General features: G+C 36.8%; 1 protein-coding gene across 1 annotated transcript in view; it reads left to right on the forward strand.

Annotated features, from left to right (window-relative positions):
- Positions 1-12,059: 12,059 nt before the first annotated feature.
- MCPH1 (Microcephalin) overlaps positions 12,060-27,880 on the forward strand; it is a 47,123-nt gene continuing 31,302 nt past the window's right edge. The window contains exons 1-3 of the mRNA XM_083122321.1: positions 12,060-12,113; positions 16,309-17,519; positions 24,260-24,369. Coding sequence (XP_082978447.1) covers positions 16,316-17,519; positions 24,260-24,369 — 1,314 coding nt within the window. The 5' untranslated portion in view covers positions 12,060-12,113; positions 16,309-16,315. The remainder of the gene's footprint in view (positions 12,114-16,308; positions 17,520-24,259; positions 24,370-27,880) is intronic.

Below are 27,880 nucleotides of genomic sequence, written 5' to 3' on the forward strand. Positions count from 1 at the left end.
CTGCATTTAGTCTCCAAGTTACAGTCGTTTGAAGGTCACCCTGTAATTTCCTCAAAATTGGGCGGGTCATCGGGAGCTTACCAGCGAAAATGGGCTTGGTAAACAAAAGGTTAAAGGGGTTTCGCATTGTACTATTCTACTGTTAGTTGCTCGAGAATATTATTCAAGAAGTAGGTGGTGTGTCGCGTCTCGCGTGTGTCAGTGTCCGACGTGCGTTTGTTGGGGTAAGTTTAAAGCGTCATTACGCTCATTATGAGCGATCAAAGAGTAAGACTCAGTGGGTCACAATAGGTGCGTTTAATGTGACGTCAGCATTCACACCACCGTCATCTTCGCGGCCAAGTTGTTTGTCTTCTGCAAGGAAATACCCACCACGTAGCGTTCGTTATACCTGCGCCACTACGTACGCTTGTAAAATGTTGGTAACATTGCATAAAATTAATGACAGTTGTCCCATGTCGAAATAGCGGTAATCTTTCATATGTTCAAACTCTTTGCGCAGTCGACAGAGAAAGATATGGAGAAAAAGCGAGGTTTTGGGGTGTAGATCCATGTGAATTGGACGATAACGAAACGGAAAGGGGCCTATACCTTTGGTCAAGTGTACTTCACGTGTTTATTTACTTGACCCAGCTACCTGGAATCAATTCGTTTTCGTATTTTTTAGTGATTCGAATTCTGCTTGAAATATTTACATCCAGTGCAGATTAACTGTAAATTCCAAGGCTCTGCCATTGTCGTCTCTGTTTCATTTTAACGTTTGTTCAAGCTGTAATTTAATATGTTGAGTTGCTCGAAAACAGTAATTTCACTCCTTGCTTTAAACATTTGGGATATGCCGGTCTTAGTGGCGGAGTGGTTAACTCAGCGCGTTACGATGCCAGGGGTCCCGGGTTCGAATCCCGGCCTGGACATGGGTGTTCTTTGTGAGTGTACCAATTTCATCATATCATCACTCAACCTCGTCTTCACGATTAGCCAAAACTGGCAGAAAAGCGAAGTAAAATAAACCAAATCACTCAATCAATTTGCTATACTTTGATATGTCATTACTCATTAATATGTTTTAAACAAGCACTGCTTTTTTTTCTGACAGTTCGCAAAGCCTACTAGCGGCACCTTTTCTCATGGATCGGATAGCAATGGACATTTCTACTTTGACATAAAAAAAACGTTTTAAATCCATTCATTTTACAGATAATGACACAAACATGAGATGTGCAAAATATCTCGGCGATATTTGTTTTGGATCTCGAGAAACACGCCTTCAAACACCGCTGAAATTCACCTCCCACGTCACGGATTTGAAAATGTCCTCTCCACAGACACGAGGTCCCCTGACGTCATCACTTAGAAATGCGTGCAGGCAGGGCTTCTGCTCGTCCCGTCAACTTAGCATGAGCCGCGGAAGCGACATCAAAGTCACTTGTTACTGTGCAAATTAAGTATCTTGTAACTTCCAGTGCAAAAATCTGTGCTCCATTTCTTGGAGATGAATTACGCCCTAGCAGTATAGCAGTATTTACTATATTTCAGCCACTCGGTAGAGGCGTTTCCCATTAGGGTGACAAAGCAAAACTTGCAACAGTCAATCGCTGAACACGTGAACAGCCTTGTTCATTGCGAATACATAGGTTGGTTCTGACTGGAAAGAAGTTAATGTTATAGGAATGTCTTTTCTGGAATTACAATTATTTTCTTCGCAAATTTTAAGATAATACGTTTAGAACACTCTGGTTTACATGCCAATTTCTGCTATATAAGAGGTGATAAGGTATAAAAAGGTACGGTAAGTTTTTAAATTTCCTGCAGTAAATGACAGTTTCTTCAGTTAATATATATATATTGCAAATTTTTGTATTTAGCCTACTTTTACGTCGCTTCTCCGTTACTTTGTTTAACCGCAAAAATGAGAACGCATGGTTAATTTAGTATGTATCTTCTCTAACATCACATTTTTTCCCACTTTTGGCTAATCGCTCCAATGAAGATGAATGACTACAAGCAGTATTCGAAGTCGGGGTGCAGGAGGACCCACCCCCCCATACACACACACTAATACTTCCACCAACAAGCACAACAAGCACCCAACCTGCCACGGTACGAGACGAACTTTTTCTTCTGTCCCATCTCATTTCGAAAACATTCACTTGTCCCATCTCCTTTTATGAGACAAGACGGAAAATGTCTCGTCTCGTGAGCAACACTAACATTAACAATAGAAGCATCCCCCTAGCTGTCCCCAAAGTCTCGAGCAAACATCCTCCCATGTAACAATTTTCAGTTCAATGAAATGTCACTCACAAGGAAACAGTCATGCCCAGGTCGAGAGTCAAACCTGGAACATGCGATTTCTTCAGATAAATCATGAATTTTGTGTATAATAATTACAACGCCAAGTTCATTCTTGGTAATTCTGAATCTGCGGTTTGGTTTGCATATAGTATAAGCAGGATAATATTCAGTTTTCGAGGGCTCGTACCGTCGAAACGAGGAGTCATATATATATATATATATATATATATATATATATATATATATATATATATATATATATATATATATATATATAAAGAAAAGTTTTTTTTGTATTTATAATGATAAATATACTTCTATATTTTTCGAGACTTGAGACGAGAACGAGAATTGCCCTCCGAAACCGAGACGGATGTTTATAAATCGAGACGAGACTGTCAATGAGACATTTACAAATAAACACGAGACAGAAATTTACAACTCTCAACGAGAACGAGACCAAGCCTGCCACGTCTCGTCTCGATAGGATCCTGGACCCGACAAAGTTGTGTGTATGTAGTCACGAAGTCACGCTAGTATTGATACTTTTCTGTTCATCTTGTGTCACTGCATTTTTAAAAACCAAATATCTTTAGGATGACTCGAGGGGGGGGGGGAATAACTGATTTGGCTTTCTCAATGCAGTTTCATATCGCAGAAATTCTGAAATTATCAGGAAATTGCAGACATTTGGTCTGCAGTCCCATCTGGTGTGTGGAATTACGTAATTTCCTTCCCATCCGTATCCCGTCCTACGTCTCTAATTTAAGAGAATAAAATAAGTCCGAAGAAATTTTTATGAACAAGCTGATAGAACAGGTAACTCTGGTAATTTTACTGAACCAAAGGAGGGTGGACCCGTTGAACCCTCCCTTAAATACGTCCTTGGTTATACACATTATTTCCTTGTAATAATTATACATAAACTAAGTATTAATATGTACTGTGCAACTGATGTAATCTTCTCAGTGTATTTTCTCTTAATTTCCCAAAAATATTTGATCATAACTTGCACAACAGAAATGAAACACAAACTGAAATTGCTTTATGGAAAATATAGTAAAATAGGCTTTATAAATAAAGTGAAGAATGTGAAAATTCTTATTTTGCACTACATAGGTTAAGGTAAATTTCGATAAATATAAGTTTAATATATATACAGTTTTGAAAGTTTGATCAGCAACCAATATTACAAGCAATATTTTTCGCATGACCTGAGAACACGCACGCAGCAGAACCCTTTTATTTATCTTGCACGTGAGCAGCAGGTATATATCATGGAAGAATGATCATTACAAAGCATAGCTTTCCTTTCCACTATCGCTCCTTCTTCCATTATTTAAATATGTACAGATTTGTAAAACTGCTCCACATGTTCGCTCACCGTGGGCTACCCGCAGTAAACTGGACGCTTGAAGCAGACGACAAACGAGCTCTCTCTAAGTCGTGACGTATTAACATGGCGGGGCGTGTTTTCAGCGCAACGCTAGCATCGCAACTTTGGAAGTCTCGTTTTTGCCTTAAATTGGACGCAGAGAAACGCGAGAACTTGCAGGGTGTAGTTTTGAAAATTGTTGTAAAAAAAATTGAGTGGAAATGTCCATTGAAAACAGTTTGTGTTAACGAACGAAATATAAATAATCAATTACAAATGTCCAATTAAAAAGATGAATTTAACTTTCAATATTATCATTTTTGTCGTCAAACTTACTGGAAGTATCAGCACCCTTCTACCAAAGAACAAGGATACACTTCTTGCAAGTGCGATTAAACACACCAGTTCGATACATTTGTACTAAAAAGTTACTGAGACACTTGATATATGAACTTATTTGAAAGGAATTGTTCACTCCGTACTCTGTAATGTTTGCTTTGTTCATTAATGTTGGCACGCTTTATTCTCGCCAATTTTCTGATCAACAATTATCGAATTCCGTGCCCGTGAAGCGCACCTTCTGTTGTTCTTCGCCGAAAATTCGAGGATAAATGTGAGTTTCTGTTAAACAACCGAATACTGCACAATGTATACCATCGTAAACAAGGTTCAAATCTCCCTCCCACCCTTTTGAATTCCGTATGTTTACAAGACTGGCCTCAATCATGGCTGCTCGATCCCACAATGCAACAGTTTGTGACGTAGGTGAAACACACCTATACAAAAAGAGAAAAGCGGAGAAATATGAAAAGCAGGAAGCATTTCTAAAGAAGGTTCCGAAAATCAGTTCTATTTTTTATAAAGAAATGTAATCAGGAAAAAAGTGAGGAAAGTGCCGTTGATGAGCTCTGTGTGTGTTCTGTCCTATCACTTAAATGAAGTAAAAATAAAAGTCTTCTCTGAAAACAAGGTAAATATTAAAATGTAATTTATATAATTTATGTCATAATAGTTTCATTAGTTTATTTCAGTTTGTGAATCATTGTTTAAATAGAGATTTGAAAACAACAGAGTATCTGTAACTCACTCGCAACATAGAACTATTAAAATTATATACAGGGTGACTGGTAATTAGATGTATTCCCTGAAAGGGGTTAAAGTAGAGACAATTTGCAATAAATTTGACCATATGATACCCCGTCCGAAAATTAGTATTTTTCGAGATAATCGAATTTCAATTGTTTTTTTTTAAAAAATGACAATTTTCCACATAAAAAGATGGATTGAGAAAAAACTGCTCATTGTATGGAACTTATTTCAGCGTTTTCTGATAGCTAACAAATAAGTGGTTCGTTGAAAAAAAAGTTTTTCCCAAATAACAATCACATGTAAGTAACGGGTGGGTCTAAAGTTACAAGTGATGATAAAAAAATGCACTCTTAGTTTACTTGGCAACGTATTAATAACAAAAATGGTATGACACGAAGCGTACAAATTACGTAAATTACTTCCTTGTGTCATCTGCTATCCAATAAGGTGCAAATGTTGCTATCATTCACATTTGTGTACAAGAAATAATACTTCATTCCTCTTCATGTGAATGGAATCAATGAACAATACAATTAAAGAACATTACACGTCTTGCTCAAAGTGGGCACCTCCGTTACGAATGCAGGCACGCAGGTTTATACGGACATTTGTTCTCTTAACTCGTGATGTGATGGTGTCCTTGATGTGCTGACCAGCTGTTAAGATGCTCTCCCTGAGCTCTTCTTGCGAGTTTACCGGTGTCTTGTCATCTGGTTCCAAATGTAAAAGTCGCAAGGCTTTAAATCGGGGAATCGAGCCGGCCAGGGAATCGGGCCGCCTCGCCCAGTCCATTTCTTTGAGTAATTTTCATCCAGCCACTGTCGCACGCCCAGGCAGAAGTATGGATGGGCGTAATCAACAATCATTTGATCGAGCCATTTTTCCTGCCCCAAATCTTAAATGGCATCACTTATGAACATTTTTTGAGGAACGGGATGGCAATGTTGTTGGAGGATGTGCCTCTAGATACAAGACGTGACATGATTTATCATCATGATGACTGCCCAGCTCGATCCCCTTGACGCCTTGCGACTTTTACATTTGGAGCCAGATGACAAGACACCGGTAAACTCGCAAGAAGAGCTCAGGGAGAGGATCTTAACAGCTGGTCAACACATCAAGGACACCATCACATCACGAATTAAGAGACCAAATGTCCGTATAAACCTGCGTGCCTGCATTCGTAACGGAGGTGCCCACTTTGAGCAAGACGTGTAATGTTCTTTAATTGTATTGTTCATTGATTCCATTCACATGAAGAGGAATGAAGTATTATTTCTTGTACACAAATGTGTATGTTGGCAACATTTGCACCTTGTTGGATAGAAGATGACACAAGGAAGTAATTTACGTAATTTGTACGCTTCGTGTCATACCATTTTTGTTATTAATACGTTGCCAAGTAAACTAAGAGTGCATTTTTTTTCATCACTTGTAAGTTTAGACCCACCCGTTACTTACATGTGATTGTTATTTGGGAAAAACTTTTTTTTCAACGAACCACTTATTTGTTAGCTATCAGAAAACGCTGAAATAAGTTCCATACAATGAGCAGTTTTTTCTCAATTCATCTTTTTATGTGGAAAATTGTCATTTTTTAAAAAAACAATTGAAACTCGATTATCTCGAAAACTACTAATTTTCGGACGGGGTATCATATGGTCAAATTTATTGCAAATTGTCTCTACTTTAACCCCTTTCAGGGAATACATCTAATTACCAGTCACCCTGTATATGCATATTTCTAACTGAAGCTAGAACAGGAGGGGGCAGGGGGCATGTGCTGAGGTAAAGAGGGCGCCGAACGAGCAAAGCAAGATTGTAAAGAGTAAACATCGTGGGATACTGTGAAATGAAAGTATTGTCGCTATGTTTAAATAATAATATGCATTATCAGTTTGCAAAGAAATGGTTCTAAAAATTTTCTTGCTCGCTTCGCTCGCAGTCTGTTCATTTATTTCAGAGTCATATTATGTCTGTATTCAAACATGCAAACGTGAGCTCACCCATGCAATGAATTCTCACTGATGTTTAATCAATGAATTGGGCACCCCCTAGAGATGAACTCCGACTTACACCTACGACAAGAACCATACAAATACAGTTAGAGAATATTGCGCAAGTGTTCCTAATTTCTTTATAACTAGCTTAAGAATTGCATGAAATGATTTCTGGTAATAATATGTTTAAATTTTGTGTTTTTCAATGTCATCTCTTGTCGTTTGTCTAACGATTGATTAAACCAAGTAGTGAACATTATCGGAAAGCAATACTCGAAACATTAGACTGAAATGTTAACATTATCACAAAAATCTATTTTACATCTTTTCCTGCATTTGACATACGTATCTTTTCTACTGAAATGTTACGTGAAGTGTAGGGGGTGGGTTAATCTCTGGAAACATCTATGAACAAATTGAATTAGAAACTGTCCAAAATATTCACTTAACATCCCAAAACTTACACCCCCCCAAAAGTTTCCAACATCCCCCCAAAGAGGAAAATCCTGGATAAATCCTGCAATACACGTGCAGCTTGTCGTGTCGCTTCTGTTCCAAAGTTTTAGTTCATTACTTACGGTTCTCTTCCAAGCGACACGTGTCGCTTGTCGCCTCTTGCTTGTCGCTTCGGTGTGAAATCACCCTATAATTTAAGCAGACCTGGTGACAACAATTACTCTCTGCTGGTGACTTAGCTCCTACAGTGGTCGACTTTCCATTTCATCTTGTCACCGAAGATCCCGAACTCGAGTTCCGGCCTCTGGATTTGGTTGTTCTTTGTGCGTGTCCCTTCAACATTTCAACTAATCATTATCCATTCTCGTCGTAGCGATTAGCTAAAATTGTCCGAAAAGGTTATACATGTAGTGGCGTAACCACAGGGGGTCATTGCCCTCAGATTTCGACTGAAGTCAATTCTAGAGGGGGCAAACGTTAACGGCTAATGCACCTGCAGGGGGGCACAGAGGAGCAATTGCCCCCATCGATTTCTAATTTTATGCAAATAAAAATACACTTCGTAAAATGTTCTTGCTCGCTTCGCTCGCAGTGCCTCCTTTTCTCAGTATTGTCGAGTTCAGAGCCGTAGCCAAGGTTGGCCATGGGCGCCGAATGATCTAAATGAAAGAAAAGTTGTGAAAGAGAGAATGCCTTGGCGCCCCGTAATATTATTTGCGCCTTATTAGGCGCTTCGCTCGCAAGATAATTCTTTTCTGTAATCTATTTAAATAATATGTGTTGTATATACAGTATCATTGACAGTATGTATTGAATAAACTTTGAATGTGTACACAATTTAGTGTTAGCATGTTGCATATGCATTTTCTTATTTTATGTCGCTCCACGTTGGACATGTGTAAAACATATCTTGTACATGAAAGTTATACATGTTATATGTACAAGAATAATTATTTTCGGAATGCATTTATCATTCAAAATGTAGTTTGTGTGCTTGTTCTCTAAACGTGTTGAAAAAATATTTCAAATAGCTTGTTCGAAACAAATGCTTTAGCACCAACTTTTTGCGTAATGGACATTTCCACTTTGACATGAAAAACGTTTTAAATCCATTCATTTTACAGATAATGACACAAACATGAGATGTGCAAAATATCTCGGCGATATTTGTTTCGGTTCTCGAGAAACACGCCTTCAAACACCGCTGAAATTCACCTACTACGTCACGGATTTGAAAACGTCCTCTCCACAGACAGGAGGTCCTCTGACGTCATCACTTAGAAATGCGTGCAGGCGGGGCTTCTGCTCGTCCCGTCAACTTAGCATCAGCCGCGGAAGCGACAGAAAATTCACTTGTTACTGTGTAAAACGAAAAACAAGTATCTTGGAACTTCCAGTGCAAAAATCTGCGCTCCATTTCTTGGAGATGAATTATGCCCTAGCAGTTTAGCAGTATTTACTATAATTCAGCCACTTGGTAGAGGGTTTTCCCATTAGGGTGACAAAGCAAAACTTGTAACAGTGAATGGCTGAACACGTGAACAGCCTTGTTCATTGAATACATAGGTTGGTTCTGACTGGCAAGAACTTAATGTTATAGGAATGGCTTTTCTGGAATTACAATTATTTTCGTCATAATATTTTCTTCACAAATGTTAAGATAATACTTTTAGAACACACTGGTTTACACGCCAATTTCTGCAATATAAGAGGTGATACGGTATAAAAAGGTACGGTGAGTTTTTAAATTTCCTGCAGTAAATGACAGTTTTCTTCAGTTAATATACATATTGCACATTTTTGTATTTAGCCTACTTTTACGTCGCTTTTCCGTTCACTTTGTTTAACCGCAACGATGAGAACGCATGGTTAATTTATTATGTATCATCTCTAACATCACATTTCTTCCCACTTTTGGCTAATCGCTACAATGAAGATGAATAACTACAAGCTGTATTCGAAGTCGGGGTGCAGGAGTACCCCCCCCCCCCACACACACACACACTACCACCAACTGCACAATCTAAGTATCACCCAACCTGCCATGATAAGAGACGAAATTTTTCTTCTGTCCCATCTCATTTCGAAAACATTCACTTGTCCCCCAGATGAAACATGCCTCGTCTCGTGAGCAACACTAACGTTAACAATAGAAGCATCCCCCTAACTGTCTCCAAAGTCTCGAGCAAACATCCTCCCATGTAACAATTTCCAGTTCAATGAAATGTCACTCACAAGGAAACAGTCATGCCCAGGTCGAGAGTCAAACCTGGAACATGCGACTTCCTCAGATAAATCATGAATTTTGTGAATAATAATTACAACGCCAGTTCATTCCTGGTAATTCTGCATCTGCAGTTTGGTTTGCATATATAAGCACGATTATATTTAGTTTTCGAGGGCTCGTACCGTCGAAACGAGGAGTCAAATAATAATAATAATAATAATAATAAATATTAAGAAAGGTTTTTTTTTGTATTTATAATGATAAGTCTCTGCATACGTTGTTAATTCTATATTTTTTCTAGACTTGAGACGAGAACGAGAATTGCCCTCCCAACCCGAGACGGATGTTTATAAATTGAGACGAGACTGTCAATGAGACATTTACAAATCAACACGAGACAGACATTTACAACTCTCAACAAGAACGAGACCAAGGCTGCCATGTCTCGTGAACCAACCAATTAATGCTTTCGGGGTAACGAGATGAGGCTCCTTTTTTCGCAGTACAAAATTCAAAATAATTATATCGTACCATTTCAGTATGGGATATTGTTATACACATGGGCGTATATATAGTTCACGGGGGGAGGGATGGATCAACTTTTGGTATGATTAGGGTTGCTTTATTTCGTGAAAATCCAGGATACTGCTGGCCGGAAGCTTGTTGGGGAGAATGGGGGGAGGGGATGTTGGACCCGACAAAGTTGTGTGTTTGTAGTCACGAAGTATTGATACTTTTCTGTTCATCTTGTGTCACTCCGTTTGACAGTCTCAATGCAGTTTTTTTTATCGCAGAAATTCCGAAACTATCAGGAAATTGCAGATATTAGTCTGCAGTCCCATCTGGTGTGTGGAATTACGAAATTTCCTTCCCATCCGTATCCCGTCCTATACGTCTCTAATTTAAGAGAATGAAATAAGTCCGAAGGAATTTTTTATGAACAAGCGGATAGAATAAGGAAACTGGTAATTTTGTGAACCAAAAAAAGAAGGGGGTTGGAACCGTTGAACCCCCTTAAATACGTCCATGGCTATACACATTATTTCCTTGTAATAATTATACATAAACTAAGTATAGATATGTACTGTGCAACTAATGTAATCTTCTCAGTGTATTTTCTCTTATCTGCACGAAAATATTTGATCATAAATTGCGCAACAGAAATGGAACATAAACTGAAATTGCTTTATAGAAAAGAAAGTTAAATAGGCTTTATAAAGTGAAGAATGTGAAAATTCCTATTTTGCACTACATAGGTTACGGTAAATATCTATAAATATAAGTTTAAAAAATATTTTTGAGTGTCTTGTCAGCAACCAATTTTATAAGCAATATTTTTCGCATGGCCTGAGAACACACGCAGCTGAACCCTTTCATTTATCTTGCACGTGAGCAGCACGGATATTTCATAGAAGAATGATCATTACAAAGCATAGCTTTCCTTTCTCCTATCGCTCCTTCTTCCATTATTTAAATCGGTACAGATTTGTAAAACTGTTGCACGTGTTCGCTCACCGTGGACTACCCATCCGGAACTGGACGCTCGAAGCAGACGACAAACGAGCTCTCCCTAAGGAGTGACGTAGTAACATGGCGGCGGCGTGTTTTCAGCGCAACGCTAGCCTCGCAACTTTGGAAGTCTCGTTTCTGCCTTAAACTGGACGCAGAGAAACGCGAGAACTTGCAGAGGTAATTTTTCCAGGGTGTAGTATTTAAATATGCTGTAAAAGAAATTGAGTGGAAATGTCCATTTATGACGATAATAAGGTCTTTGATACTACTACTACTGCTACCACAAGTAATAATAATAATAATAATAATAATGTAATTATTATTATTGGTACGTTTATCTTGGTGCTTGCCCCCCCCCCCTTTCCAGACAAAAATCGTGGTTGCACTCTGTGTCAACCTCTTGATTGTTATTGGCCAAGGCTGGCAATTTCTCAACGGTGAGAGCCATTCCGCAAGAAAAGGGATCTTGGCTTGGCAACACTGAAGTTTTAAACATGGCGAAAGTTTCAAAGTATGCTCATTTTAGCTGTGTTTATTTTGACTGAAGTGGCCGTTTACTCTGACAATTGACGTAAGTACATAGAAAAAAAATTAAATTATTATTAAACACTGTATATTTTATATTGATTACAATTCAATGGAAGCATTTATTTTAGCTTTAGTTCTTCATTCTCGTTTCTCTGCAAGTTCTTTGCTTGTATGCAGTGATGCCAAAAGCAGGGAAATTTCCCTCGGCACAGGGAAATTTGAGGGTGAAAAGGGAAAAGGGAAATTTAATGAAAAATAGCTAAAAAACAGGGAAATTTAAACGCACATTTTCGTTTCATTCTTTTAAAAAGTTCGAAAATAGATTTTTCAGCGTGTACTTTTTCCAAATGAATAGTTAGCAACAGCCACACTTTTCAGTAAGCTTTCTTTCTCCCTGTTATAGATGACCTTGACCGGTCAGTCTTATATTTGTCGCGTTTCCTAGAAAGGCCTCAAGGCACGAGCCGTGCTGCACCTGGAAAGAATTTGAGACGCGATTTTTAACTTCTTTCCTTGTTCCATCCATCATTTCAGAACGTAGTGGCTGTGTGTGTGACTTTGTATGTCCTGTGTCGTTGCAAGGAGAATGGAAGAGGAGACTGATAGGAAGCTACCTGCAACTCCCAAAAAGGTTAGAAAACGTCGTGGGGATTTATCTGCGGATGAAAAGATATCTGGGAAACATGTCTTCAGCATCCACACCCATGATTTTTATAAGAGGGAGTCGACAGACGAAACATAATCATGAAACAGCTCTCGTTTGTATGTGTGCCTAAATTATGGTTTTAACAAACGTTTACTAAATTGTAATTGTCAGAGAGTTACTGATTTTCTTTTATTTTTAGAGAAAGATTGAGAAACTTAGTAAGAAATTTAAATATGTGTGTGTTACATAAATGCTTTTTAGGTATGAAAATTAAATTACCAACATAAAGCTAACATTGTTTCCTGAACTTGTGATTGTCTCAGAAACATTTGCACTGTGAGTGAAGCGAGCAAATTTTTTTCCTTTGAAAACTAGCAACATATTGGGTAATAATAATTGTTTCCTAAATCCATGAATATCATAGAAATATTTGTATCCCAAGTGAGGCGAGTGGGAAAATTTCCTCTTTCTTTTCTTCCAGGAAAATTTGAAAAACCGTAAGTACCCGACCCCACTACGGTGCGCCCCTGTTATCTTCTCTTGTTCGACAATATCTGCAAATTATTTCACACTTTTATTATTTTCATAAATATTTAATAATAATAATAATAATAAAGTTTGTTCTTCAGGCAAAACAGGCGTCAAAGGAAAAATATTGACAGCAAGCCCCTAGCTAAGCTTTGACATTGGGTGGGTTTCAAAGTCCGACAATCATTGCGCCGCAGACAAATTTTTTTTGGTTTGGGGCTTTTTTCAATACATTAGTGTTTTATTTTAAAATTCAAATGTTTATTTTAGGATAATTATATTATGAAACTATGATCAGTTTCTAGAATTTTATTAATATGAGGGGAGGTTGAACCTACTAAACCCCCTTATATACGGTCCTGATTAACAGTTATAGTAATACAAAGATACAGCTTCAGATGTGTTTTGAAAATTGAGGGAAATTTAGGTCGAAAATGGGAAATTTTACACTGGTAAAAGGGAAATCCTGCATTCTGAGATTGGCAACACTGCTTGTATGTAGTAGCTTGCTTCCCTTTACGCTAAACGTTGATGAATTTTTAGAAATTTCCGTATTCAAATGTCATCGTTGTTTTGTTTACTGTCCTTCAAAGACGAAGGAAACTGATAAAATCCCAATTATAAACTACTATACAACCTGTAATTGTGGAGAAATAAATACTGAACATTTGTTCCCAAGCGTGGAATATGTACTAAAGTAATTTAGCCATGTAGGATTTACGGATTTACTATTATTTTGTAAAGTTTGGCTTCTGTATGTTTACTTGATGAAGAAAGTCGTTTATAAAATAGGAATTTGAAAGTAATCTTTAAAGTATTGAGAACGTATTATAAGCTCTTCCAAGTTGCAGAAACTTTTAAAGAAATTTGTCTGAAAATTAAATTTGCGGAAAAATTGTGTGTGTTAGGAGCTGGCTATGGGGATAGGCCCAAGTTCCTTTTGTTTTATTGGGATTTCATCATGCTACGAATGCAATTTTGACATGGTTTGATTTCGATGTACGTCTGTTAACACATACTGCGGAGTTTTAGCGATTTCTTAAGGTTTTGTTCAATATACGCTTTTGTGGTTAGGTTAGGTTTGGTTCCCTTAGCATTAAAATAAAGTCCCTAAATGCATGCTACTAAAGTCCCGATTTACTTCTACATTCATCTCCACGCTTCTACGATATTTACTGTCGCTTGTAGACGGTTCAAATTTCGTGTGACAATGATTTCCAAAGTTCTACTATAATTAGTCTTTGTGCTAGGAGAAATCATAAAACAATCGGAACCGTTACCCCTTTATGAAATATCAATTTTAGTTAACCTATAAGCCTACATGAATTTTCATGGGTCGAGTGGGGGCCATGCCCCCCCTCCCTTTGGTACGGGCCTGGAGTATAAGGAAATGAAAAGATGGTCTCTAGAAAACATGCAGTAAGTAATCACTAAGACTCTGTTAACAGACATAATTAGAAATCGAACCATGTAAAATATACCCAGAGGTTGACGACTAATTTAAATCTAATTTTATATTTGACAGCAAGTCTATACATAATTGAACTATTTATTACTCTTTATGATTATACCATAGTTGATATATTAATATTGAATTTTCATTGAGGATGCATATTAATTTACACATAAACTAAACCCAGGTTCGAATCCTGGCCTGGCCATGTATGTTTGTGAATATCATCACTCATCCACATCTTCTCAAATTAGCCAAAAGTGGCACAAAAAGCGAAATAAAATAAATCAATTAATAACATAAACTTTAAAGATCAGAAATGTATTTATGAGTGAAAAATGTTGGGATCAGGGCATCGACTTGTAAGAAATAAATCTACTGGGTTGTGTCTCACAAATGTTGAGAACCACTGCAACAAGTAGGCAAAATACACCACGAGTTGATCCGTGACCAGGTTTAACAGCTATTTAACCAAGTTATACATTATGTGCTCGAAAGCCACAATACAAATATATTTTACTGAACACAAAATTTAATTTAAAGAGATTTGATATAGATTTTTTAAAAGGTAGAGCAGTATTTTCTTTCTTGCTTCATGTATGTGTTCGTATGACAAATTCAAATGTTGAAAATCAATATCATGCTATTATATTCTATTAAAATCATATACAAAACTACTCTAGTTTTGTGAATATGATTATACCACATAGATATATTTAATACGCCTATCGAGATATGAAGATAACACTCTGAAAGAACCGCCCATTCAAAAAGCCAACTTTTTTTTAAAAACACTGTTTATGTCTAGCTATGAATTTCATATTGTAATTTGTATTTTATATTTAGAAAAATGTCTATTCTATAGTAGGAAGAACAACGAATACCATGGAACAGTGAAAATACTCCTGTATTTTCATTGATTTGAGACACTTTTGTGAAAAAAGCCCAACCAATAAAGCAACGGGAAAAAAACAGTTTTTTTCCACCACCACTTCCAACTCTCGAAATAGCACATTGTAATGTTAATTTTTTGTGTTTCTGAAAAGTGTGACGTGCATTTTCCTACACTGTTTTGTCATGAAAAAATGTGAAATATACTCTTAAACGTGAAATTTAGAGTTTATTTACCGACGTGACACTTTCTGAAGTCAGAATTATCCTGTGAGTTATGCAATTCATGGAAAATTAATTAATTCTGCTGTAAATATTTGAGAAGCAAAAATGGACCACTTTATACAGGAATAAACTTAATATTCTGGTAGCGACATAAATGTGCTATTAGAAGGGATATGTTTATTTGGTCTAGTAAGTGCAGTTTTTAAATCAAATTTGCAATTATATTCACATTTTTAAAACGAAAATGTAATTTTATATACTGCTTTGAACCTGAAAGTGACTGTTTTTGTACCAATTTTTTTTTTTTTTTATTTACCAAAAATATGTGCCTCTAGTATGTATTGCATATTTATGCTGTTACCGGTTGAGCCTTCCTTTGGAAGACCACTCCAGTGCAAGACTTGTTTACTTTGAATTCAGTCTTGTATTGATTAATACATTAAATGTTCTAAGATTATATTTCAAAACGTGTAGCTTTATCTTATTTGGATGCATCTTTCTTAGCCCAAATTTGTAAAAATGAATAAATAAAATGCTGAGTCCTGAAAACAAGGGTTGGCACGATTTATTTTTAGTTTTATCTAACCTTGGATGGTACCATTTATTGTTTTAAAAGTTCTGACCTGGTTCCTTCATTTTACACTCAATTTTTTGATCTATTTCATATTTGACTTTGGTTATTCTGTAACTAACTACATTCCTAAACCTGAAGTTTTTTTTGATGCTTCAACATATGTATTTCACCTGTCCTTATCCTGAGCAAGATCATCCACTCTTGATCTTAATTTTTTCATTTCATCTTCATCTTGGCCATCCTATAGGTCTTCTACCATCAAGCTTCCAATTTTATTGGCCATTTTTGTTTTCTTTTTCTTTTTGATTATTCTGTTGGAATTGTACTTTACTTCTGATATTGACTATAAAGATAATATCCAGTTTGCTTCTCCTAAATTGAAATTAACTAACGAGTACAACTTCTAGTGATTCCCACACAGCAGGCAGGCATTTATTCATAGCACTAAAACATTGACGAAGATACTTTTTGCATAAAAGTGTATTTATTATAGATATTCTTATTTGCAGGTTTAGCATGAAGCCAAGACGACGCTCAAGCAAGCCAAACGTCAGCAGAGATACAATAGTTGATACTATTTCGCGTTCCGCCAATTATAGTAAAAGCAAACATAGTGACAGGACATGTGCAATAATAGTTCCCGAATCTCCTGATGATTACACAACTTTTCGAGATACAAAATCCAACTTTGGTCTGTCTGTTGACGAGACTCCTGACAGCTGTCAGAGGATAGGAGTAGAGCCATCGTCACCTGAGAAAGTGGCTGCGTCGTCGTCATTTCTGGGTGGGGACAGACCAAATTTGCACATCTCAACCCTTCTGCAGTCCCCGTCAGAATTTATAAAACGGCTTGAACAGAATGAAGTGTGCACAAGTTCTAAATTGCACAGTTCAGATTCCACATGCGAGCAGCAAGATCAGTGCAAAGTGTCTTTGCGATCTTTCACTCGGAAATCGAGGCTTAGCCTTCAACGAAGAGCTCTTTTGGATACTCCAAGTGAATCGGCAAAGAAAAGGCAGAAGCGTGGCAAACAGCAGGACACGGATCTAGTTTCTTCACCTGAACGTGAAACACTGACAGAGGCACAGACAGGTTCAAAAGATTCTAAGATAAGGAGTACAACACGAGCACCAAATAGAACGAGACGGGATGTTTTACACTCTCTAAACTCGCCCATGACACCTAAATTAGCCAGACTTTCGATCAGAGCACAGTCGCCAAAACTGAAATCTAGCTGTCCCAGTTTACAAAATGAATTGGACAATCTTTCAATTAGTAAAGTCAACAGGAAAGCCAGTCATATCCTTGAAAAGGAAGTTTGTGAAGAACCACTCGCTAATACCCCAAAACACTCGAGCACTATTTACAACACAGAAAGTATGATTTTGACGCCAATATCAGATAAAACTGAATCTGGTTCATCACAAGAACTGAAGACTCAAGTCGAGAATATCATTCATCATCTGGATGATGAAAAGTGTAGAGATGGTAACAAAGTGTCAGTGACAAATACGACTAGTGAATCTTGTGAGACTCTTAATCGAGGTTTAGCATCGAGACAACAGTGTGAAAGTGTTGCTGATCACGTGCAATTCTCTAAACAAAATAGTGAAAGAGATTATATTGATCCAACGAGGAATTGTGACAAGATGAATGTGGACGATGATGATGATGATTATCTTCCTCCAACTCAACCTATTGAATTGGAAACACTGAAAGGTTAGTAGATTCTGTATTATTACATTTTTCATAGTGACGACATTTTTTCTATCCTGACAGCCAAGTGGCTGAGCATATGAAGTGTTCAACTTTGTCTTTTCACCAAAGTTCCCAGATTCAAGTACCAGCCTTGACATTGGTTCTTTGTGAGTGTTGCTTCATGAATTTAATCTAATTATCACTCATCCGAAAGTAGTAGAAAAGAAACATTAAATAACAAAATTTATTTTTCTGTGCGATTACCTTCCAGAATTGGTGATTTTAGTTTAGCGTAATTTTGCTTCTGAATTAGCATGCAATCTCATTAGTAATAATTGTTCCTCACCAATGGCATAGTGGTAACATCATCGGCTTGCAATCAAGAGGTCCCAGGTTTGATACCTGGTGGAGGCATACAGTGGTTTGGATTCCATTTTAAACTGTAGGCCCAGCCTTTCTGTGCCTAAAATGTGCTTAGAAACAAACAAGCAAATAGTAAAAATATTGTGAACTGAGAAATAGGAATATTAAGTCAGATTTCAGACCAAAGTGACATGTGATACATATCACTTGGGAATGAGCTAATCAACAGCAACATTTCACAACTTAGCTGTCTGACATGCTACAGAAGCCTGCATTTGCTTGGTAAAATCCTCAAACATTATGTGTCGCTTCAATCTGAAATGTCCCTAAGACTCTCTTGCACTGAGCATAAATAGGTGAGGCCTGTTTTAGGGAAACATTGGCTCAAATTATATAGTGTACACCAGGCATGTCACACACGCGGGCCGCATGTGGCCCTCGATATATTTTTGTGCGGCCCCTTTGCTATTACCTGTTTTTAAGTAGTAGAGCCTTCAGATGTAGTAGTTGCTAAAATATCTGTGTTATTATATAACACGATGTGACATTTCACATGTTTTCCTCTTGGACAGGATATACCAGTCGGTAGGTGAAAAAAGGGTCGTGTTGCATTATTGGGGTGGAATTGGAATTTAAAATTTTGGGTGCGTCAGCACTAAGGCTATTTTGCACCCGTCACATTATACGGGGTCCAGCCCCTTATCTTTACACATAACAACTCTAACGTTGCACAACTAAAATCATAAAATATTAAAATCTTCTGACTTTCGTTAAAAGCTGAGGCTGTAAAGGAGCACTCAGCACAAATAAGGACAAAACACAGGACAACACAAACAAAATTATACTGGCCATGAAGCCAGTCGCCAGTGCCTCGTTAGTCTGCAGTCCAGGGTGTACTATGTGGAAGTGAGGTTGACTATTGGGTGCACTACGTGGAAGGAGCACCCCTTACACCCTTTATTGGGGTGGTTGACGAATGTAGTGTAGTCGGAGTTGATAGCTAAACACTCAAAACCTTTTGCCGAAGGCGAGTTTATTAAACGGTGCTTGGTAAAAGCTGCTGATATAGTTAATCCCGCAAGTGTAAAAGCTTTGCAAGGCATTTCACTATCCCGCAACACGGTTGCTGAAAGAGTAACCGAACTGGCCTGTGATTTGAGTGATCAAATTAAAACAAAAGTGTCAAATTTCATTGCTTATTCCATCAATTGTGATGAGAGTGCAGACATCGGTGGTGTAGCTCACTTAGTTGTGTTTCTTCGTGCTTGTGATGAGGAGTTCAACATTTTCGAGGAGCTATTGGACATTGTACCGTTGCATGACACTACTACCGGTGAGGATATATTTATTGCTGTTCGTGAACTTTTGGGGAAGTATTATTTACCTTTGTGAAAGTTAACCTGTGTAGCTACAGATGGTGCCCCTTCAATGACGGGAAAAAACAATGGTTTTGTGACAAAACTGCAAAACGAATTTCGTGAAACCTGCGATAAACACATGTTCCATCATATGCATTGCATCATTCACCAAGAGGTCTTGTGTTCAAAAGTAATCAACATGGAAGGTGTGATGAAGCTTGTGAAAAAAGCTATCAACTTCATAAGATCCCGTGGCTTAACCAGCGACAATTTTCTGCTTTCTTAGCAGATTTAGAAAGCGAATATTCTGGAGTGCGCTACTACACAGAAGTGCGCTGGCTATCGTGTTCTATGGTTCTTGAAAGATTCTGGAACTTGAAAGATGAAATATGCCAATTTTTGGAAATGAAAGAACAAGACACCAGCCTTTTCTCGCAATCAACGTGGTTACAAGATCTTTCCTTGCTTGTTGATATAACGAAACACTTGTGAGATTTAAATTTGAAACTGCAAGGAAAAGATCAATTAATCACCAACATGAATGATCAAGTCAAGACATTCAAGCGTAAGTTTTGCCTTGTAATCGAGGGGTCCCGGGTTCGATACCCGGTGGAGGCACAAGTGGTTCGGATCCCACTTTAAACTGTAGGTCCAGTCCCGATTAGCCTTACTGTGCATAAAGTGGACTTAAAACACCAACTCAAACCAAACTCAAGCGTAAGTTATTGCTTTGGGAAAAACAGTTAAGAAACGAAGACTTGACGCACTTTCCAACTTGTTCTAAATACAGATCAAGTTCAAAGGACCCTGTTTTGTACAAAAAGTAAGTTGCAAAAATTCAGCTTTTGAATACTGAATTCGGGAAAAGGTTCCACGATGTTCGTTCTTTCGAAGACAAGATCTCCTTGTTTTCAGCCCTGTTTACGACACGTAGAAAAAGTGGCAGCACATTTGCAGATGGAAGTAATTGAAATTCAGTGAGACTCAACTTTGAAACAAAAGTACAGCGAAGTGTGTATCCCTGACTTCTACAAGTACTTGCCTGCACGTTTTCCAGACCCCCACACATTTGCGTGTGAAATAATTTCCATGTTCGGTAGCACTTACCAGTGTGAAAAACTTTTCTCACTCGTGGAAGGAAACAAGTCACCAACGAGATCCAGATTATCAGACGTTCATCTTAGCTGTGTTCCGAAAGTAGCTGCTTTAAATAAGATGTCTCCTGATATTGATAAGTTGGTGGCAGAAAAAAGATGCCAGCTGTCAGGCAAGAAGCAATGATAAAGTTTCAATGAATGTTCAATATACTTTATTAAGTGTTATGTTAGACATTCTTTAAAATAAAGTATTAAAGATAATTTAATTTTTTCCTTGCAGCCCGCCCTATCTAACACTACTGATTATTTGGCCCAGTTCAGATTTTGAGTTTGACATGCCTGGTGTACACGATGTAGAGATGAGGAATTCACATGGATTTGAAAGAAATCTAACTCATAACTAGACCTCAGATTTTTAGGTTCTAAAAAGTGTGATTTTAGGTTCCTAAAATAGGCTCTCAAAGTACCAAACTAGGTTTTAAAAATCCTAAAATAGGTTCTAAAATCCTTGAAATAGGTTCTAAAAGTTTTAAAATAGGTTCAAAAAGTCATAAATTAGGCTTGGAAAATCATGAAGTAGATTCCAAAAAACCTAATATTCTTCAAAATTCCTGAAAAACACTGATTAGGTACAATCGTTAAAAACAAAATTTCAAAACAATCATAAGAAATTTTGGTACTACTTTCGTTTAGTCAAAACACCTATAGCTCATTTATTTCGTCGTTTTTAACATTGCTCCTTACTTATTCTGCATTGCGGAACATTCTATAAGGTGTAATTATAAATTGCTCACGAAAATAATTTCAATTTTTCATATTACGAGTAATTATTGTTGATTGTTTTCTTTGCTTGTGTGAGAGACAATATGGTGCGAGCGTTCTGCATCATCGTGAATCATGCTTGTGTTTTGTCGAGTGATGCAGTGTTTCCAACCTTCTAAACCACAAACCATTCACAGATAGCCCCATGAACCATTCATGGTTAGGTTAGGCAAGCATAGCTAAAATTTGGGGTCAGGTCATCTTCTTGAAAAAACATGGGGTGGTTGGAAACAGTGACAGGGGTTACATCATCAAGTGCACGGAACATTCGGTTCGTACATGGAAGCAACGGCAATCGCGATATTTTTATACATAAAAACATGAGTTATCGCTAAAAAAGATGAAACGATAACAGAAAATACATTCGGGAACTTCAACAATGCTACAGAAAGTGATTTGCGTAAGTAGTTTCTTCTGTAAAAATGAAGAAATCCGTTTTGACTAATTGAAAGTGTTAACGAAATTTTAATAGGTGTATATATAATAACCAAATATTAATTTTCCAACAAAATTTTCATTTGTATACATAATTTTCAAAATTATCCACAAATTATTGTAATACTATACTTATGCTGTTAACAAAAGTTACTTGTTTAATGAAAAATGAATTGCATATTTATAATTTGCTGCACAATACCAGGGTGACTACTCACTGGGATTTCCTTGAATTAACGGATATATGCATGGAATTTTCTCCATACATGTGAAAAATTGCAACTTGTATTAATACAAATCCCATTGAATTTCTGCATATTTATAAATGGAGAGGCAAGTTTTTCACGAGAAAGGAAAATAGAATAGAATTCTCTCAATCTGTTTACTTTGTTATTGTCCTTTGCAGAACAATGTATCTGACAAACGAAAAATTTTTGCAAATTAAGATATGTTGAAGTTGACTAGGTAAATTTGAGTTTGAAATTCTAATACAATAAAGAAATTCTTAGATTAATATATCTTGTCACATTTGTTACGTGTTTGTAGATGTATTTCGAGACTGAGTATGCGAAATAGGCAAATTTAAACTTGGCAACTTAAATATTTTAAACACATATACGGTTCCATTGAATTGAACTGGATTTTTTTGATACATTTGAATCACAGACCCATTATATTGTTAATATATTTGTGTGTGTGTATGTGTGTGGGTGGTGAGAGGTGGTAATACAAAAGGTTGACATAGAGAAAACATCTGCTTGTACTCTTGAATTTTTGGGAGTTTTGCCTTGAAAACCGGGAATTATACTTGAATTTTATCAAGACTACATAACAATATTTTTCATGTTATCCACAGTCAAACTCTGCGATTTGTCTGTGAGGATCATCTTACATACTGAAAATGATCTTTCAACAGAGGCATTGTCAATGGTGCAAATTTGAATGCTGAAACGTTACTTCGCAAGGCATGAATGCCATAAAGTACCGAACTAACGCGGAACAGAAGTTTGTACTTTGGACTGTGCAGGTAACAGTGGCGCAAGAAAATTTGCTTTGTTAAGAGCATTGTAAAAACATCATGAACTTGGAGGGAGGGAAACCGACAGAAAGCATGTTTCAAACACATTTGTCATGTATGTTTCATCACCAAACAGAGTAAATACCTCTGCGTGATATAAAAATCCTGCAAGACCTAAAAATAATATAAAAACCTAAGAAAAGGTTCGATTTAGGCACATCAACGTAATGTCTTCGCATTTGCACAATTTCTTTAACTCTTGCATGTCCGTACATTTTTCTTATGAATACAATACGGTATTTATTTATGAGTCAGCCACTTGTGGACAACTCACTTTTTGCATCATAATTAATATTTTCTGTGACTTAAAATCCACAAATCCTTTCTCCAAACTTCAAATTTACTTCACAATCATACATGCATTCTTCATTTTATTGTACACAAAATGTTAAACTCCTCCATCAGGAGTTCTGTCTTTTTCGTTTCCTGGCACCCTTAGTGTTTCAAGATTTCTCCATGGCTCCCAAGTCAGCATGTAGGCCTATCTAACACTTGCAACGCTCATTAGTGTGGTTAGGTTGCTTGCCTTAAGTAAAAAAAAATAAGCACATATTTCAAATTTCTAAACATGTTAAGCGTAAAATCTTTGGAACAATCATATCATTTCACTGAAAATATTGGAACATTGCGCAGTGCCCCTGTAAGCCAACCATCGTGCCCTAGGGTGCCGTGGCACACACTCTTTGGGTACCACTGTCCTACACAATCAGACTCATGACCGGGGCTTCATTCTTTTGGCTACTTTTCTCCTAATTGCCCACAACTTCTTCCTCTACCACTCCTAAGGTGAATCAGTATTTATTGGTTTTATGGTGACTAGGCCTGTAGGGTAGTACAGAACTTGATAGTTTTATCTGAGAAAATTGTGGGGAAGTGAAACTATAAATGTCGCCAAAAGAATGAAAGCTACTTTCAAAAGATTTTGTGTATAATTGTGAACATATAAGACAGTTTGAATAATATGACTTTCGAATTTGTTTATGTCAGGGCTGAGCCAAAACCAGTGTATTCGATACTCAGTCAAGCTGTAGGCACATTGCACAGTGGTTTGGATCTCATTTAAAACTGTAGGTCCAGTCCCAATTAACCTGTCTGTGCATAAAGTGGACATAAAACAAAAAACAAAACAATACTTCATTCCAACACCAGTGTATCGGCTGGATTTTATTTACCGATACCAGCTGAGGCTTTTCTGGCACTTTTGGTCTTTCACAGGATCCGTAGGAATGCTGCTTGACACTGTCATGAAGTCTAATGCCATGATAGTTATGTAAAATTCGAAATTTCCTTTTTGGAGGCACATAGTGGTTCGGATCCCACTTTAAGCTGTAGGTCCAGTCCCGATTAGCCTTTCTGTCCATAAAGTGGACTTCAAACAATTCAATCAATCGAAGTTTCCTTTTATTTTGCACCAATATTGCATGGAGAGACTGTCTTTTGTGATTGCATTGCAGGTATTTTGATATTCTCATGTAATTCTAAATATTTTGAAGGTCAATTGATGCTTAGACAAGTTAATATTTTAATGATGTGATTTATTTTTTAAATATTATAAATGGGATTGGACACAAAATCAGTTGCACTATAATTTTATGTTTTTACTTTTAGGTGTTGTTGCTCATGTGGAAGTGCGAACCGGAAATGATAATCGTTCCATGGGAGTGAAGGCTGAAATGCGCTCTTTGGGAGCCACAGTAGTTGACAAATTCACCCCTGAGGTAATAAGAATAACTTTAAAAAAAGTTCTGTGCTGATACAAATGTATTCATTACAGAAAGAATCAGGCCACTGTGTTGCATATTAAAATGTTGAGCAAATTAAAGAATTTCAGCCACTGAAGAACAAAATTTGTTGATATGTATTATTTTAAAGCAACACAGACAATTTGAAAATTAAATTTGTGAAGAATCTGTTCTTATTTCAATGCCAAAGCAAGCTATTTTTTTTCCTGACAGTGCAGGTGATTGGGTAGCAAAATGGCGTGGTTCACAGTTTATTTTCTCTTGGTAGACAGGCCTTAGCATTAAGAAGACTTAGATTGATTGATTTGGTATATTTTACTTAACTTTTGTGCCACCGATGGCTAATTACGAAGATGAGGATGAGTGATGATACAATGAAATTGATGAAGCGAGACTCACAAACACCAATGCCCTGGCCAAGATTTGAACCCAGGATTCCTGGTGTTGTAGCATGCTGTGGTAACCACTCCACTGATGCCGGCTAAGAAGACTTAGAGATGGAAAAACTGGGCAGGGGCTTCAACGGTCACTACAGGGGCAACTGTCCCCTGTAATTGCCACCACAGCTGCTTGGTATGAAAAATCCAACCCTGGGTAGGAACGTCATGATGCGAGATGCGTAATTTTAATTGATTCTGCATATAAATTGTATGTAAAAATGAATGCTTTTGTTGTTGTTGTGAACTAACTAACTCTCTAGCCTTCTTAAACCCGAAGGTTCATGGCTGCAGCAACACAGGTCTTCCATCTGTCCCTATCTTGAGCAAGATCTATATACTCTTTTCCATCCCTACTGATTTCCTTTAGGTCCATCTCAACGTTGTCCCTCCATCTTCGTCTTGGCCTTCCTGCAGGTCTCTTACCATCAGATTTCCCAACAAGAATCCTGTGAACTCCTCTTTCCTCTCCCATTCGTGCCACATGCCCTGCCCACCTAAGTCTTCTTGATTTAATTATTCTAATAATATCTGGACATGAATACAAATTATGTAGTTCTAGATTATGTAACCTTCTCCACTCACCTGTCTCCTCATCCCTTTTAGGTCCAAAGATTTTCCTAAGGATCTTATTTTCAAATACTCTCAATTTATGTTCCTCTTTCAATGTAAGGGACCAAGTTTCACACCCATATAATACTACACGCAAAATTACTGTTTTGTATATTTTAACTTTTAGTTTCTTAGATATTAAACGAGAAGACAAAAGTTTATGAAGAGAGAAGTAACATGCATTTCCTGAATTAAGCCTACTTTTTATTTCCTCTTTAATATAATTTTCATTTGTTAATATTACTCCTAAGTATTTGCATTTGGAAACTGGTTCAAACAAGTTGTTATCAATAATTAGATTTTGATTATTACCTAACACTTGGTTTCGGCCTGTAAGCATATATTTAGTTTTCTCTTTGTTAACTTCCAAACCTATCTCTTTAGCAGTTTTGAAAAATATTTTAGCATTATTGTTAATTGTATTCACATCATCCCCCAGTAAGTCTACATCATCTGCATATGCTAACAACTGAGTCACACCATTTAATTTTAGTCCTTCTTTAGTTTCTTTTACCTTCCTAACAGTATATTCTAAGGCAAAATTAAAGAGCAATGGAGATAATGCATCTCCTTGTTTTAACCCATCATGAATTGTAAATTTGTCAGACATATTAATACCCACACGAATTTTACTTTCTGTTTCACTGGTGCATACTTTTATCATACTAACAATCTTCTTAGGTATTCCAAACTCGACTAATATATTATATAATTTATCTCTTTTGACCGAATCATATGCTTTTTTGAAATCAATGAATAGCTGATGGACATTTTGATTATATTCCCACTTTTTTTCAAGTGTCTGTCTGATGTGAAAAATTTTATCTGTAGTTGATCTGTTACGTTTAAATCCACATTGATAATCACCTATAATTTCATTAGCATATGGGGTTAGTCTTGTTAGAATGTTAGATAATATTTTATATGTTGTTGAGAGTAGAGAAATTCCACTGTAATTATTGCAGTTCATTTTATCACCTTTTTTAAACACAGGAACAATTATGGATTCTTTCCACTGTTGAGGGATTTCTTCTTTATTCCATATTAAACAAATTAATTTATGAATTTGACATATTAACGAATTTCCACCATATTTAATTAACTTGGCTGGTATGAAATCAATGCCAGGTGCTTTGTTATTCTTTAGCCTTTTAATAGCATCTTTAACTTCAGTCAAGTTAGGTTCTGCTGTGTGTACTTCATTTACTTCTGATTTATCTCCTACATGAACATTTAAAAGGTCATTAAAGTAGTTCTTCCATCTATTTAGAATTTGTTGTTTTTGTGGCATTAATAAATTGTATCATTAATTAATTTTGTTCAAAATCCTGGGAGATTACTATGGCATTCTTGCAATGTAATAAGGACTGTCTACAGTATATGTACGTATACTTTAACTTTATTTAGGACCTCTCCGATGGCGCATTGGTAGCATCGTCACCTTGTTATCAATTTGTCCCAGGTTCGATACCCGGTGGAGGCACATAGTGGTTCGGATCCCAGTCCTGATTAGCCTTACCGTGCATAAAATGGACTTAAAATACCAACTCAATCAATCAATTTAACTTTATTTACTATTTTGAAAAAATAATAATTATAAAATGTTCAGTCCAAATAATTGTAATATGTTATTTGTCCTTTTTATTGTAGAGCAAAATAATTCAATTGTGACCATCTCTTGTAAGAGAGACATTCAAACTAAGTGGAACTTTCTTTCATAATAAATGTGAGTGAATCGTTTGCAGGTACGCATCTCAACCATACAAATGTTACAGATAAATTTATGTCCGTGAATGACAATCCAAGCGATTCTGATTGCAAGCCAACAAGGTGACCTGAGATGGCAGCCAAAAGACAACCTCTCTCCCACATAGTAGTACGTAGTACACCTTGTTAACTACAGTCTTGCAGGGCAACGAGTCTCCGGTAGCCCTAGAGTCACTTTTTGCAGGGACAAGGACAGAGAAATTCCAACCTTAGATCACCCACCCCAGGAATTGAACCCAGGTATCTCACGTAGCAGTCAGATTCCCTACAGACTAAACCACTGCAGCTCTACAGCCAATATAATCCTCTGTGGGGTTGTGTTGTGCTGAGTTTTAACTAGGGTATCGAGATATTTTCCTCAGAGACAATAGTTTTTGTTCTTGTTAAGGAATATATGACTGTATAAGTTTTAAAATTGAATGAGGAAGTTTTTTACGGACATATTTTATTTTCTTATTAGTAGAGGCACATATTTTTGGTAAATAAAAAAGCAAAATGTCTGTACAAAAACAGAATCGATTTCGGGTTCAAAAGCAGTAAATAAAATAAAATTTCGGTGCTATAGCGGTGAATAATCACATCAAAAGTGCTATATAAAAGGACATTTTGGTTTTAAAATTGTGAATATAATCCTAAATTTGATTTAAAAACTGCACTTATTACATAAAATA

The sequence above is a fragment of the Lepisma saccharinum genome, chromosome 5 (assembly GCF_977018435.1).
Source record: "Lepisma saccharinum chromosome 5, izLepSacc3.1, whole genome shotgun sequence".
NCBI lineage: Eukaryota > Metazoa > Arthropoda > Insecta > Zygentoma > Lepismatidae > Lepisma > Lepisma saccharinum.